This window comes from Rhinolophus hipposideros, assembly GCF_964194185.1.
Source record: "Rhinolophus hipposideros genome assembly, chromosome: 2".
NCBI lineage: Eukaryota > Metazoa > Chordata > Mammalia > Chiroptera > Rhinolophidae > Rhinolophus > Rhinolophus hipposideros.
The window spans coordinates 109,197,695-109,213,120 of NC_138048.1; the positions used below are offsets into that span (position 1 = coordinate 109,197,695).

The 15,426-nt window shown below is 59.9% G+C and overlaps 1 protein-coding gene across 4 annotated transcripts; it reads right to left on the bottom strand.

The window, feature by feature from the left end:
* Positions 1 to 1,291: 1,291 nt before the first annotated feature.
* On the bottom strand, positions 1,292 to 11,597 carry ICOSLG (inducible T cell costimulator ligand). 4 transcript variants are annotated; one of them, XM_081069246.1, is made up of 7 exons: positions 10,878 to 10,996; positions 8,827 to 8,876; positions 7,587 to 7,934; positions 6,624 to 6,923; positions 4,907 to 5,071; positions 4,018 to 4,053; positions 1,292 to 3,150 (listed from the first exon to the last, which is right to left on the bottom strand). In XM_081069246.1, exons 1-7 carry the CDS (start codon positions 10,889 to 10,891, stop codon positions 3,140 to 3,142), a joined length of 924 nt encoding a protein of 307 aa, XP_080925372.1. In that variant the 5' UTR covers positions 10,892 to 10,996; the 3' UTR covers positions 1,292 to 3,139. The 4 variants fall into 4 exon arrangements, with proteins under 4 accessions (XP_080925372.1, XP_080925374.1, XP_080925373.1 ...); XM_081069248.1 differs by lacking the exon at positions 10,878 to 10,996 and adding an exon at positions 11,457 to 11,597 and having other exon boundaries at positions 1,293 to 3,150; XM_081069245.1 differs by having other exon boundaries at positions 1,842 to 3,150; positions 4,018 to 4,056; positions 10,878 to 10,964.
* Positions 11,598 to 15,426: the final 3,829 nt, after the last annotated feature.

Genomic DNA, 15,426 nt, shown 5'->3' on the forward strand with positions numbered 1-15,426 from the left:
CACAGCCAGTCCCTGCCTGGGGAATGGGGAACCCCCACTCCCCTTTCCTGGTCAGCTGCTCCTAGCGGCTCTGGCACCTGCTGTAGGAAGACACAGTCAGGGTCAGGGACTGAGTGACTCAGAGATGAGTCACACTCCCAGGGGAGGGCAGAGCCCTATGCTTAGACCAGGGTGGGTGTTGGGGAGGGCATGGGGACCACAGAGCTGAGGGAGGAAGGGAGGATCTTGGCCAGTTCCGGCCCAGACCCAGTCCTTAGGAGACTTTGACTGCGGGGGCGGTGCAGGGGGACAGGGTGGGCAGGGGCGGCTGTGGGCCAGGAAGACCACAGGGGAGGGGCTAAGACTGCCCGCCTTCAGCCACTGATGACCTCTGGGCTGTGTGTGTATGGGGGGAGGGGGGTGGTCAGTCACCAAGGATAGAATTGTCCCAGGTCAGATAAGATGGCTGCCGTCTCGGGGGCAGGTGTGCTCTCTGTAAGGAAATAAAGCCGAGATGCAGTGCCGTGGGGCCAGGGGGCCCAGAGCAGCCGGCCGCTGCCCTGACCAGCGTCTCGGACCCAGGCCAGGCCTGTGTTGTAAAGCCCCAGCTGCCTGCCCCGGGTGGGGCAAAACAGACTGGTTGCAGTGACCACGGGCACAGTGAGCGTCTGAGCTGCAGAATCTGGCTCCAGCCACCTTGCCTCACAGGAGAGGAAACAGGCGCAGGGAGCAGTGAGGGTCACTCAGGCAGCTGCTTCCCTGCTGTCCTCCTGCCCCCGGGATCAGTCACCCTGTCACTACCTTGGTCTCACCTACTATGTGCAGGAGCTACGGGCACCAACAGCACTGACCCCCACAGTAGGGCCGGGTTCTTGTGCCCACCCGATCGGGCTCTGAGTGTGATGAGATGGGCAGACTCCAGCCTGGATGGAGGGCGTCAGGCCCCAGCGGCTGTGCTGGATGAGGGGGCTGACAGCCCCAACCTGGAACCCCTGGGATTGGCTGTTAATCTGTGTCCCCTCCTGAGACCAGTGCAGATGGGGGTGGGAGGCAAAATGACCTGGGAGGGCAAGGACCCACCCTCACACCGGACACTTCTCAGCGGTGGGCCCCTGATACCTTTGGACTTTAGCAGCGTCCCCGCCTTCTGCCTATCGAAGGCCAATAGCCACCCCACAGGGGACAACTAAAATGTCTCCAGATCTTGCCCAGTGTCCCCTGGGGGACAGAGATCCCCCCGGGTGAGAACTGATGGTGCGAGGCAGGGGCCCCAGACCTGCTATGAGGACCAGCTGAGCTGACGAAGCCACTGGACACAGTTTATATCTTGTATTCTCTTACGTCGAGTTTACAAGAATAGATGTCAAACCGAGGCATTGAGCCTGTCCATAGTCGGACTGAAGGGGGGTGGGTGGTACCAGTGCGAGCTGAGGATGGGGAAGCCAGCTGCCTCCCGGAGGCCAGGGAGGGACTGCCAGGCTGTGGCTGAGGGTCTGAGGGCCCAGCAGGCACCGCGCCTGGAGAGCGTGGCCTCGGCCCTCGGGAGCCCCAGGCCCAGGTCAGCACCGTGTGAGGAGGGGCTGTGGGACGGCTTCCCCCAGCCCCGGGCTAATGCTAGACTCAGGAGAGCCTGGCCCCACCTCCCCGAGGACACTGGCACCTGGTAGGAAAAGCTGGAACCAGACTCAGCCCCCGTGTGGCTGCCCCATCCTGCCTGGGTGTGGCTGGGGGGCGGGAGGGGACCCTGAGCCCAGGCTCTCGGGCTTGGAGGACGGGCACTGCACCCCCTTCCCGCACCCCAGTGCTGCTTGGCGCCAGGTGCCAGTTAGTGACCCTTCTGTCCTTGTAGGGACAACCAATATGCATCTTCTAATGCTTTCATGTTAAAAGTCTGTGTGGGCCCCTCATCAGACTCAGCTAAAAGCCGTCTGAGGGCTTTTGGCCACAAAGACAAACGATTTCTTGTACAAAGTGTGAACTCGCTTCACCATGGAGCCCGGTGGTCACTTCTGCTCCAAGTCGGGGTCTGGGCCCTTCAGTGCTGAGTGACCATGGTGGAACCACAGTTTTCCTGGGTGTGCACACCTGGGTTACATGGCAGACTCCTTGGCAGAACCGTCTGGAAACACTGAACTGCTCAATTCATCCCAGGCAACACCATGGAAACCTCCCAGGGAGGGCCAGGGCCACTGTCCATCTCCCATCACGGAGGGTGGGGGGCTGGAGGGCTCCGAGGAACCCAGCGTTTGAGTTGAGGTCTCCATCCGACTCTCCATCACACCGTGCAGGTCCCCGGGGTGGCCAGGCAGGAGGTCCCAAGCAGGGTGGCAGGAGCTGCCCACCCTACACTCCAGGGAATCGCTGCGCCATGCCCCAGAGTGCCCTCTCCATCCTCACCACGGCCCCATTTGAAGGACTTGGGTGCTCGCCTCTCCAAACCCGTGTCCACTGGAAACTCGTGTTCTCCGTTCCCAGCAGCATGCCTTCTCTCGAAACTCCACTGTGCTTCTGCAGGACGGAAACCTAGCTTTTCACCACAACAGACAAGGCTGGGCTTCCTTCCCAGCCTTGTGAATGTGCCGGAGGAAAGCCAATCCTGGAGTCTTCCAGTGGTGACCATTTCCTGCATTTGGGTGCGTGCTCACACATACCCGTGCACAATCGCAGGGACCCTCCAAAAACCCGCGAGGGACCTCCACCCAGCAGAGGTTGTGTCTGAAGAGCGTGGCCACCTTGACTCTGTGCCCGGCGTCCGCCCTCGGCTCTCAGAACACCTCGCCACAGCTGGTCTGGGTGCTGAGAAGAGCTGGGGGTGCTGGGGGAGGAGCAGTCTCTCCGGGCCCCTTTCTGATGCGTGACTGGCAGCTAAGGTGCTGCTCCTGCTCAGTTGGGGGCAGATGAGTCCCAGAACTGCTGGCCCTTTCAGGGCTTCACTCCGGGACCAGGGCAACACTCGGCACATTCACCCGGGGGGAAGCCCCTGCGTGTCCCCTCCGGCCAGAAGCACATGTCTGTGAACACCTCGCTAATGTTGCAGGTGGGGACAGAGGGCCACGCTTTGCTACCAGCCTGCCCAAGTCAATTCTCAAGCTGCCGTGTGATGTCCCTCTTGGTGGCGTCTCGCGGAAGCCCTGTCCACATCCTGGGTGGTCAGTTCTCGTCATGCATTGTCTTGGAAGGAAAGAAGGGAGAGGGATGTAAAGCACTGTACCTGCTCGTTTCATTTTGGAGGCAAAGAGACTGATTTTCTCAAGACTCAGGATGGTGAAACAAAGGGGCTGAAGACAGCTGCCTGCAAACAGCATGCTTCGTTTGACTGAGACGAGGCAGGCCCAGGTTTTGGGGGCCCCGGAGTGCACCTCCTGCAGCCAGTCAAGCGACGTGACCTGGCCTCACCTGAGTAACAGGTGGGCCCACTCACGGTGGGTGCTCTGGGCACCAGGGTATACCCTCCCCAGGATGACCTCTTCCCATCAGTGGGGAAATGAGGCTCGGAGAGGTGCGGTCATTTGCCTCAAGTGTCACGTGAGGGCTGGCCTGACTGCGAAGCCCCTCACAGCCAGAGGCACGTGTTGGTGGGAAACTCGAGACTGTGGGGGAATGTTTTTCCCAGATTGAGAGGGGAACCACATGGACCTTTGCTCACGAACCTGTGGGGTACTCCCCTTCCACAGGGAACCCAGGGAGCTATTCTATTACGCAGGACTCAGTGTGAGGAGCCCCTGTGTGGGAGAGGCAGTGACGATGGGGGGGCCACAGTCATTGTCCTAGTCTCCCTGCTTCTGTGTGTGTTTGGAAAATTCCGAGAGCCAACGCTAGCAAGTATTCACACAGACAGAGCCACGTGCCGGAGGTGGCCAATGGGAAGTGCCTTCACTGGGGGTTTCAGTGTCTCGGAAAATGGAAGCATTTCTGTCCTGGTCACCAAGTACGGCTCGTGCCAGATGGTAAGCACAGAGGAAGTGGCTGCCAGGCCGCCCAGGCCCAGGTGACGGACACACTTTGTCCCCGAGCCTCCTGCCCTCTTGGCAAACTCACCAGTGAGCTCCAGCTCCCGCCTTGCAGCCTGGACACCTGCTGGAACAAACCAGAAGCGCTCAGGGCGGGCGGCGAAGCGTGGGGAGGGGCTGCTGTAAAGACCCCAGTGGCCTGAGCGCTCGGGGCGGGAACGCACTCATGGCAAGGGGCTCCCAGACGACCCTGCTTCCGGGAAGATGCTTTCTAAGAGGAAGTGTGGGAAGCATGTGAGACGCCCTGTGCCCCAGACTCAGGGCGCCCTCCGCAGCCTGGCCGATGGGCAGCGGGGCAGGGGGTTGGGCAGTGTTTCTGAGATGATGGACAGCACACTGGAAAGGCCAGGTGGCACACAGACGCTTGTGCCAGGAAAGGCCCCTGCTGTGGGTGCACTCCCTACCCTGGCTCACCTGGGATGGGCATGTACCTTGCCCCCACCCTCCCGGGGGCCCAGGAAGACCCCCAGCTTCGTGGTTAGGTCCTGTGCCAACGCCTGCTGACCTGGGGAAACTGCCTTGTGCCCAGGCTCTGGGCTTTTCTGCCCGCATGTGAGTTCTGCTACTTGGTACTACACGCTCAAAACCCAGGCTTTCTGGGTCCGGCTATGAGTTGGGCAGGAATTGGACAGACAGCCTTGTTGGGACTGAAGGAAGCTCAGCTTCCCCAGAAATGAACTCCGTCCTGATTTGGAGTCTGTCCTTCCCGCCCCAGACCTGGTAGCCGGTGTTTGGAAAGTGGAGCCTCAGAAGCCAAACCGGGAGCTTCGGCAGAGCTGCAAGGCTATTAAAACTACACTTCAAACGAAACCAACTCTGTGCCGAGCATGTCAACATTTTGAGAAAGGCAAGAACCCTCACTCCCACCACACAAACGCCGCCCATCCATCCATCCACACGCGCGCACCGCCAGGTACCTGTGTACGTTCCGTGGCGCAGACACCTGCTCCTGCACACCCAGCCGGCAGCCGCTGCCACCACAGCCACACACAGCACCACAAGCCCGACCACGGCCCGGGTCCGCCCCTTGGGGTTGTCGCCTAAATCATCGGTGATGCTGCCTTTCGTTCCCGTTAATGTTTCTACGAGAAAGAGGAAAAGAACCCGCGACTTACAGGGTAGGGAGCAAAGGGGGCTTTTCGTCCTGAAGAAGAAAGTACTACAGGGAGTATTAGTTCCAAAGAGCTTCCCTGACGTCATTTTGTGAGTTTTAAAATACAAGGCTGACGGAGAGGAAGGCTTTCTTCCAGGCTTCCTCCCACCCGCCTGTGTGACACGCAGCCCACCTTTCCTAAAGGCCCGCACCTGCGGAGGGGCGCAGCGGGACGCTCAGCTTCTTCCTGGCTTTTCACATTTAACTTAAAATAATTCTTTTCTAGCTTTTTTGCTGACTTTTAAAAAAAGATCAAGACTAAGTTCACATAACGTGAAATTCACCATTTTAAAGTGGACCGTCCAGTGGCCTTCAGCACCGTCTCTGAGTGCTGCCGCCGCCAGGACCTCATCCAGGACTTGGCTGTCGGCGCACAGGAAAGCCGTCCCCATGAGCAGCCCCCCCGCCCCCCACATGCTGATCCAGGGCTTTTGAGGCTCCCAGCTCATCCCACAGCGCAGCTGGGTGACAGCACCACCCTGGGAGAGCCTTCCGGTCTCCGCCGTCTGCTGCCCAGGCTGCTTGCCAGGGAGGATGCTGGCTGGGAGGCAGTGGTCAGAGGCGGGCTTTTCGGTACAGCTCTGTCCTGGTCTGTTTGGGCTCAGGGCCCGTGACCACTGAGTCACAGGGCTGCACCCTGATTGTGGGAAGGAGGGTGTCAGTCGTCCAGCAGGAGTCCCTGGCAGTCAGGGCCAGCGTCATGGCCTGTGCCTGGGGCCTGTGCTTGGCGTCACGGTGTACTGTCACCATCTTGGACTCTTCCAGATCCTGAACAAGGAGCCCTGCACGTCTCTCCATTGTGCCCCGGGTCCCACAGATGATGTCACGGCCAGCCGTTTCCTGCAGTGGGCAAGGCCCACAGACCCCACATCTCAACACTGGTGACAGGGTCACAGATAGCCCGTGGCCTCGCAAAGGAGTCACCAGTCTGTGCCCCTTCCACAGGGAGGCCCCGGACCAGCAGCCAGGCCCCCTATCGTGGGTGCCCCAGTCTTCTGAAGGGGCACATGCTCAACGTGGGGGCCATGCAGGCATGGGCTTCAACCCTGACGCTGTCGCTGCCTAGTCCTGGCCTTCTGAAATGTTACACAACTTTTCAGAGCCTCAGTCCCTTGTGTGTGAAATGGGCCACCAAACTGACCCCGTGAGTAAAGGTTAAGTCACGTGGTGTGCTGAGCTGAGTACCCAGCCCCCTGCCTGCCCCACAGACGCAGTGATTTCATCATCACACACCGGACTGTCCTCTCCTCTCCCTTCCAGCCACCATTCTGTTACCGCTGACAGGTCACAGTGTAGGGACTGTCTTCTGCCTGATAGGCTCTGCCAAGTCACCCCAGGCCCACAGCCTTGGGTTGGGGCAGCGTGCAGACCCAGGCCCACAGCCTTGGGCCGGGGCAGCGTGCAGACCCAGGCCCACAGCCTTGGGCCGGGGCAGCGTGCAGACCCAGGCCCACAGCCTTGGGCCGGGGCAGCAGCCTTACCCGTGTCTCTCAGGCTGCTGACAGTCAGGTTCTGAAGCAGGAGCACGTTCTCGATGCAGCAGTCAATGTTCACGTTGGGCGCCCAACGGACCCTCAGGACGCTGACCACGTCATACAGGCCCCGTGCGTTCCGAGACACCGTGCTGTTCTGCAGCGCCTTGTCCAGCAGACTGTTGTCCGTCCTGTTGATCCAGTACACATTGGGCCAGGGGTAGCCGTCCGTGGACGTGCACGTGATGGTGAGCTCCTCGCCCTGGGGGCCGCTGCTGGGGGCGCTGACCACGGGCATGCTGTAGTTTGCTGCAAGGAGGAGAGGGGCGGTGAGTGGCGCCCGGTGCCCAGGGCCAGGCGGTAGGAGGTGGTCCGTCATGCCCCTGCCCTGATGGGGCGGTTGGACTGGAGCTGCGGTCTGCGCAGCGGGCACTGGCTCTGTTCTAAGAGTCGCCCCCCCACTCACCCCCAATTGGGGGGTTACTGAGCCCGGGGGCAGTGAGTGGCCCCACTCCCTGCTCCAAGGAGGCCGGCCTCATTTGAATCTAGTGACATGGAGAGCTTGCAGTTCATCCCAAAGGGACACAGCATATCGCTGCACTAAACTGTGCCCTGAGCTACTTGGTTGACTTTGATTTCCTTCCTAAACTCTGATCTCTGTTAGTGCCTCATGGCATTCCCTCCTAAGTTTGTTTTTAAAATGTAATCTGAGTGGAGTCGGACAGTTCAAGGCAAAGAGAGCGAGATTAAAAGTGCTTCTGTGAACCTGGTGGTCAGCATACGGGAACCTCGCTTATGAGTCGAATGGCTTTTCCTCCGGTTGAGCTTCATGCGGTTAAGCAGAAGCCCACTAAATTGAGGCTGGGATTTCCTTCACGGGGAAACACAGGTGAATGAGCAGAAACTGTCTTGTTAATGCTCCCTCCAACCGTAAGGTGGGCTGAGGTCAGCTGTCAGGGTCACCGCTCTTACCTGCCACGTGCAGCGTCACCACAACATGCAAAATCTTAATAAGTTTCAAAAACACCAGGCAGTCATACTTCTCTTCGTCTTGGGGGGTGACGTTGTACAGACGCAGGGAGAAGTCTCCCCGCTTCATGCTGTCCAGTGACACCTTGGCCCGGTCCTTGTACTGGTTGTCGTTATGGCCCGTGGAGTTGTTCGTAGACAGGTAGTAAGTCACGATTGTTGGTTTGTCAGCAGCACTGATTTGCCAGTAAACGTAAAGGTCCTTTAAATCAAGACTGTCTTCTTTGGTGTAAATGCATCTGAGCGTGACGTCACTGCCCACCATCGCTCTGACTTCTTCTTGTTGAATATCTGCAATGATCCAAAAAGTACAAAATTTGTTTTCCAGGGTTGCCTCCTAACCTGCAAAGTTCTTCTGGGAGGGTTGGAGGCAGTTTCTTGGTGGCAAGACTCAAACACCAGTTCCGACTCGTTTCAGTAGGAGATTAATGTCTCCGTATGATCCATGCAGGAACGCAGTATCTTAACAATTGGGACATGCGCAGGAAGCTCCTACGATGTATTGTCTGGTGCTGGTTTCCTGTTAGTATGTAAGGGGCCAGCGCTGGGAGAAGCAGGGCCCGGGACACGGGACGCCCAGGACCCACTGCACTCTTTCAGCTACTTCTTGGGAGTTTATATTTAAATTGAAAAAGGTTTTTTTTTTTTTTTTAATGCATACATTTAAAAGAAAACATCAGTTTCTCAGCAGCATTATCATGCTCGCACTACATCAGAAAAGGCCTGTGTCACGTGTCCAGAGTGGCTTTACCATCCGTACGCCCTCTCAGATGCCTGCAGTGAGAGTGGCCGTGGCCGCTGACCTGCCACCCTGGGAGCTGTAAGGCTCAGCTGGCCTTGCTCTCAGCTGTAGTGCGCATCCCTGGTGCTTGCTCTTCGGGAAGCTGGTGGCTTTAGGGGCTCCCCAGGGCTGACTGCGGCAAAGGGACCAGAGAACAGCCAGCTCCCAGCTCATCTGGGACAGACGACAGGGGAGGACGTGTACTCCAGCTACGCTTAACCCCCACAAGGATTACAGTGTCTGGTCAAGTGTCCCCTTTGTGACCTTCAGTCCCAACATGACCCAGGCTTGGGGGCTCAGCTCTGTCAGAGGGGCCCCTGGAAAAGGAAGAAGGGCTGTGGCGAGGAGCCTGCTGACGCTGGCACTTCACAGCGGCCCTCCCACAGCCCCCCTGGAACTTACCAAGATTACTGGCCAGCAGGCCACTGAACAGCAGGAGGAGCGGTGCAGGGCTGGAAAGAAACCAGAAAGTCAGATGAGTCCTGCCTCTTTCAGCCTTTCCGCCGGCACAGCGCAGGCTGCATCCACGGGCAGAAGCCGGTTAGGGTTACAACCGACACAGAAATGTGATTAGTGCCCAGCCAGCCATGCCCAGAGCTCCTGTGCTGATTCAGGGAGAGGAGCCAGGACCAGCCCCCCACCACACACACACACACAGCAAGTCCCGAGGGGCCTGCAGCCCCAGCACCCAGCCAGCTCCCGAGCTGATAGGGTAGTGAGAGACATGGCAAGGCCATAGCCTGCGACCCTCGGTGGCCGAGCCATGCAGGGGATGGATTCCAAGAAACAGCATGAAATCAGAAAAAACACTTTCAGGGTATTTACAGCAAGAGTTTCATTTATATTTTGGGGAGACAGATGTAAGATGCCCAGCGGCAGTAGGGGCTGCAGGACTACCCTCTGTATGAATCTGCTCGTTCTGAAACCAAATCCGGTGAATTCTCACAGCTGGCCCGTGAAGCCCCTCTGCCCAAGACTCGGCTGGGGGCCTTTGCACCCTGCATGCTTCAGCCTAGCCAACCCCTCCTGCAGGCCTCCCAGAATGCCGTGTCCCTGAGCTCTGGACCCACAGAGACCCCTGCCCGGCCCGACAGCTGTCATCTGACTGCATGGAGGCACATTCCTTGCCACCAGGGACTCCCCTTCACCCCCCCCCCCCAGGCCACAGCCTGCAGGTGGGCCTGTCCTCTCCCATTGTCCCTGTTGGGGCCACATTCCTGTTTGTGGGGACAGCTGTGATAACCCCCGTCTCCAGTCCTGACCCCTCTAGCCAATCCCCCCAAGCCACAGCAAGCTTCTAAAATACAAAGCTGCACAAACCCCTCCATGGCCCCCATTTATCTCCCATGGAGCCCACACTGCCTGTGCTCAGGGTTCTGGGTACAAGTGCCTCTCAGGGCCTCCCCAGGGCCTCTGGGCACACTCTGGGCTCTTGCAGGGGCTACAGTTTGCTCCCTCCTGGGGGCTGCCTACCTCTGAGCTTCTCGGTACCCTCTCCCTGGCTTCTCCTCCAACCCTGCTGTCAGACACTCCCCTGCCCACCCCCCTGCCTGGGCCCCAGCCCACTCTTCCTGGGGTCAGACAGGACCACGGCTGGTGGCTGTGGCATTCTTGTACTTTTTTTTTCTCTTGAGGAAACAGATCCGTCTTAACTACCCACCTACATTTCTAATTGGGGAGACGGGGCCGTAGGACCCAGGTGTGGGCAGGGTCTGGGGCTGTGTGGTGGGGACCAGGTTCCTCATCAGTTTATCAAGGGAGGTACAGTCTGTTAACCCTACAACGTCCCTGAAGGTGGTATTTTGGCAAAAACCTAGGAGTAAAGTGGTCGTCCCACCCTCAGGCTGGCGGGAGACGGGGGCGGGTGGGCTGGACCCACGCAGCTCCACCTTCCCCAGTGTGGCTCTGCTGATGGGGGAGGGGGAAATCCCAGGTGTGTGGGAGGGGGCATGTCACTATACGGTGGGCACCAGCCAGCCTTTGAGGTACCTAAGTGTGCCCTTGGTACAGTGCGGTCATATCCGTCATTCTTCCAACTCGGGGCAGTCCTCTGGGGGCGGGGGCGGGGGCGGGGGCGGGGGTCCAGTGGGGGAGCGGGAAGCGAGCGCGCGTCGCTCTCCCCGGCTTCCAGCTTTCGCTCTTTCCCTTCCCTTCGCAGGGACCCCGCCCCCACGCACACCCACGCACCGCCCTGCGCCCCCGGTGCGGCCCTCCCCGCGCCGCGCCCGGGCAGATGCCGCCTGCCGGCAGGTACGCGCGCTCCCGGCCGCGCCCGGTGCCGCCCCGCCCCCCGCCGCCGACCCTCCGCGCGGATCCCAGCCGCCGAGCCGCGAGGCGAGCAGGTCCCCGGCCGCCGCCGCCAGGGCGCCCTGGGTGCCACCTAGGACCCCAGTCCCGTCTGGCGCCTCCACCCCTCCCCTGGCTCCCTCAGGGCCAGTCCCGCCGCCTTTCACCTTCTTAGCCTCATGGTGGCGGCGAAGACCTCGGAGCGCGGGAGCCCAGCTCTGACTGCGCGCCGCCGCGCCTCGGAGGCTTTAAGTGTGAATGGCGTCGCGGGGCAGTGAGCGGACTTCGGTCCCCGCCCACGCCCCGCCCCGTCCCCACCCCCACCCCAGCCGCCGGCCGCGCCCCCGACGCGCAGCTGCCGCGGTCCCCGGAAAGGTTGGCCCTTCCTAGGCGGGTGCCCGTCGGGCCCAGATGGGCGCAGAGCCGCGGGGCTGGGAGGAGTGTGGTACCGGAGAGGAGGGCGGCCGGGGGCGCTGCGGGGGGCTGGCGGGGCTGGCGGGGCCGTGGGAGGCTAATCGCACCCCAACGTCGCCCAGAAAGTCGCGCCCCCAAAGCGCCCGGCTCCGCCGGCTCCCGCCCGCGGCGCCCCTCGCGCCCCTGCGGCCCGAGGTCCCCGCCCCAGGCTCCCTCCCGCCCTCCCTCCCTCCCTCGGGACCTCCGGCTCTTCCGAGTGAAGGATCCACGGCTCGTGAGGAACGAATGAATGAATGGAAGGAAGGAGGGAAGGCAGGCAGGCTCCACCGTACAGTGCAGCCCTAGGGCTCCTCCTGCCCCCCAGCTTTGCTCTCCGGTACAGTGTGGATCCGATAAAGGTCCGCAGCAAATTGGCGTCTTACAGGCTTCGCGAAGCCCGCCGCGCGGAAACCACTTCATTTTTGCTCTTCCGAGCGGGCGGGACCTGGCACTCGCGCTTTCCGGTCTAGGAATCGCTTCGCGGGGCGCCGTCCGCGCCCTTCCCCCGGCCCGCCCAGCCCTCTCCGCGGGGCGCGGCTCAGTCAGTTCTCCCCTCCCCGCCTGCTCCCACCGGGTCGCGCCGGGGAGGTGAGGGCGGTGGGGCCAGAGGGAATAGGGTGCCTCCCTGCAGGGGCCACCAGGAAGGCCTTCGCGCCCGGGCACCCCGCTCAGGACGGGAGGCTTTTGTCCCCCTGGCGCAGGCAGGGGTGTGTGTCCCGCTGCCTGGGCTGATGTGGGGCAGGAGGGACAAGGCCTTGGTGGGAGCGGAGCCAAGAGGGTTCTGACAGCCCTGCCACCTCCCTCCGCTGGCACCGCTGGCCAGGTCCTCCGTGCGGCCCCGTTAAAAGCTTTTAAAAGGCAGAACCTCTGCCCCGCGGAAGTTTCCATTCTTGTAGGGACGAGCAAACGAGACAAGGAAGCGAAAGAGACGGGCTGGGAGAGGGGACACATGCTGCTCAGGAGGGCGGGGCTTGCGGTTCAGTCCCGGGTGAAGCCCCGGGCTTCGCCCGTCCCGGTCACGCTGGACTGCGGTGGGGCAATCAAAGAGGCCGAGCGGGGACCACCCTCCCTTTTACCCGGGGCGGGCAGGGCCAGGGACCGGGCTCCGTTCAAGTGTCCAGTGAGGGAACAGACGCTCTGAACTTGGGGGAGAGGGGAGTCACTAAGGGGTCAGGATGAAAGGTAAGACCTGGCTAGGAAAGCAGTGGGTGGGCATAAATCAAATCAGAGGGTGGTCTGAGGACGCGCTCCATTGTCGGAACCAGAAAACCAGTGCAGTCCAGTGCCGCAGCTTGAAGGAATGTAGCCGGGTACACTGGAGGGGGGGCCACCCTATCAGGTCCCGCGGAGCTGGAGGGGACATGATGTCGGTGGCTTTGGTTCGTCTCCCCATGCGTTGGCAGCAGCTGTCCAAGAACCGTGTTTGGAGAGGGCCAGCCTCCGCTTTACCCGCAGATGAGGAGGGAGGCCGGGCTAGGTGCGTCCCACCTCCCCCACCTGCCCACGTCCAGCCCCGCCCCCAAGTCCCGAGATTCGCTCTGATTGGACAGAGAAAGGCCGTGCTCCACACTAACTGGTTGCCGCTTTACTCCGACTCCCACGGGAATCCCCACTCTGCGGGGATTCGGGGCGGGGAGTGGTGGACCCCACATGCAATCTCAAGGACTGTTGGAGAGGAATGGGTGCTGGGGAATGGAGAGCCCCCCCTTCGGTTAAAGTCTCCCTCAGAGGGTATCGGCTCTTGTAGAGTTGGAAAGGGAGGGTGCCCAGTCAGGTGCGTCCAGTAGCGCAGCACTTCAATGCAACCTGGGCACTGCCCATGGCAGGGGGACGCAGGGCAGGCAGGGGGCTTGAAGGGGCCGATACCCATACCGAAGAGCTGGCGGGTGCTGTGGCTGGTGGGGGAGGGGCCAGGCTCTGCTTCCTGGGCAGCCCCTGTTGCACCCGCCCCAGACCCCACAAGGCCCAGTGCTGCTTCCAGGCCCACCCAAGAGTGGGGACTCTGGGCCCAGGGAGCGTGCTGGTCGTGGAGCAGGCAGTGCACCTGGCCGGGAAGGGAACATCCAGGCGGGACTGGGGTCCATGGGCACCGCCAGGAGTGAAGCCAAGACCAACCCCAGGAAGCTCGGCCTGAGACGTGTGCTGGTTTCCAATCCCAGTTCTGATCCTCAGAAGCTGTGCGACCTCGGGCACGTTATGTGACCCGCTCTGTGCCTGCATTTTCCTATTTGTGAAGTGGCAAGAGGTATGTGTCTTCCTCATAACACAGCTGAGTGAGTGCGTGGTTCTGGTGACTTAACACATGAAGCACTCACACTAGTGCCAGCACGTGTGTTACAAACGCAGAGAGCTCTAATACAAATGGAAAAACAGACCGACACTGCACGTGCTTCCTGCAGGGACGTTTCTCAGGCAGTGGAGGGAGCAGCCCTCTCCAGGAATGTCTGGGCTGAGCAGGGAACCAGAGTTGTATTCGTGCTGGGGACTCAGAGCTCTGAGCGCAAAGGTGGAAGCAAGAGGGTGCACCGCGGTGCTGGAAACCTGGGCTCCCCCACGGCTGTCCTGCAGCAGCTCCCTGAGGTCCCCACAGCCATGTGCCTGTGACGCGTCAGTGGATGATCCCTGGTCCCAGGAAGCCCATCTTTTCTCTCAGGGCACCTGTGGGTGCTGTAACTAATGACCACAAACTTCGTGGTGTAAAACAACAGAAATGCATTTTTTTGGAAGTTCTACAGGCTGGGATTCTGAAATCCACACTCCTCCAGGGCTCTAGGAGAGGACCTTCCTGCCTCTTCCACCCCTGGTGTCCCCCCTCCCCGGCGTCCTCTGGCTCCAAGCTGCTCACTCCATCTCCATGGTCACAGCTTCCTCTCTGTATGAGGCCACAGCTCCCTCTGCCCCTCCCATAAGGACCCTGGTGATCACATTTAGGACCCACCTGGATAATCCAGGGCAATGTCCCATCTTGATTCCATCACGTAGGCCAAATTCTTTTTTGCCATATGAAGTGACATTCACAGGTTCCAGGAATTAAGACAGGGACATCCTTTGGGGGTGATTATTATTCAGCCGACCACAGGGAGTCCCATACAGGGTGGTGGGGGCTCTGTGGCTGGCATTTAAGTACTTAGAGGAGGAATCTGCAGGTATTTGGGAGAGAATGAAGGCAGAAAACTGTTCTGAGTAGCTCTGGGCCCTGTTTGGGAGCAGCCTGGTGGGAGGGGACACTTATTAGGCTGGGCCCCACAGCATCGGTTACCTTGGGTGGAAGCAACCTGGAGTCAGCCTGCCTTGTGCCACCAATTGCTGCCATGAGCACACGTCTTTGTGGTCAGCTTGGATCCAGAGCTTGGCCTCCCAACAAGGTCTTACCTACCTGGATGTGCCTGTGCCCATGTCCCTCCGTGTTTCTGGGTCTCCCAGGCCCTTGGTTTCATTACCGATCTTGCTAACCTATGTCCTTGCTAACCCTGGACATGGACCTGTGGCATCAGAGGAGAAGGTTCACATTGATTTGATGAAGACATCTGCATTACTCGGGGCTCTCCAGAGAAACAACCAACAGGACGTATATTGAGAGAATTTACTTCAGGAAAGTGGCTCATGCAGTTATGGGGGCTGATACACCCCAAATCTGCAGGTACAGGGCTGGAGACCCAGGGAAGCATTGAAGGGGAGCCCACAAGTGGTCTGGAGCCAGGCAGCCTCCACTCCAGTCAGGCCTCAGGGGCTTGGATGAGGCTCACTGTCGGTCCCATTGGGCTGCTATAACAACACCGCACACAGGGCTTGTAAACAACAGAAATGTATTTCCCGCAGCTCTGGGGGCCAGAGTGAGATCGGGGGGGTGGGGCCCTCTTCCTGCTGGCACACTTTTCATGTACCCTCATGTCGGAAGGGGCAGGGAGCTCACAGGGGTCTCTCATACGGGCACTGATCCCATTCTGGAGTCACCTCCCAAATGCCCTGCCTCCTCATGCCATCACCCTGGGGTTAGGTTAGAACATATGAATTGGGGGAGGGATACACAGACATTCAGATGATAGCACCCACCCACATTATGGAGGGCAATCTACTCAAAGTCCACTGGCTTACGTGTTAATCTCATCCAAAAAACACCTTCACAGAAACATCCAGAATAATGTTTGAACAAACATCTGGGCACCCTGGCCCAGCCTAGTTGATACATGAAATTAACCATCAAACTTCTATTCTACTTGAGGATATTTTTTAACAAACTTTCAAAAGGTCTAATTTTAGCCG

Excerpts from the sequence above, each read along its gene's own strand:
- ICOSLG (XM_081069245.1), bottom strand. Across the intron at positions 7,935-8,826 it reads CCTGCTGGCCAGTAATCTTG|ATATTCAACAAGAAGAAGTC; the intron begins GTAAGTTCCAGG and ends GGATCATTGCAG. Across the intron at positions 5,072-6,623 it reads CAGCAGCCTGAGAGACACGG|AAACATTAACGGGAACGAAA; the intron begins GTAAGGCTGCTG and ends TCTTTCTCGTAG.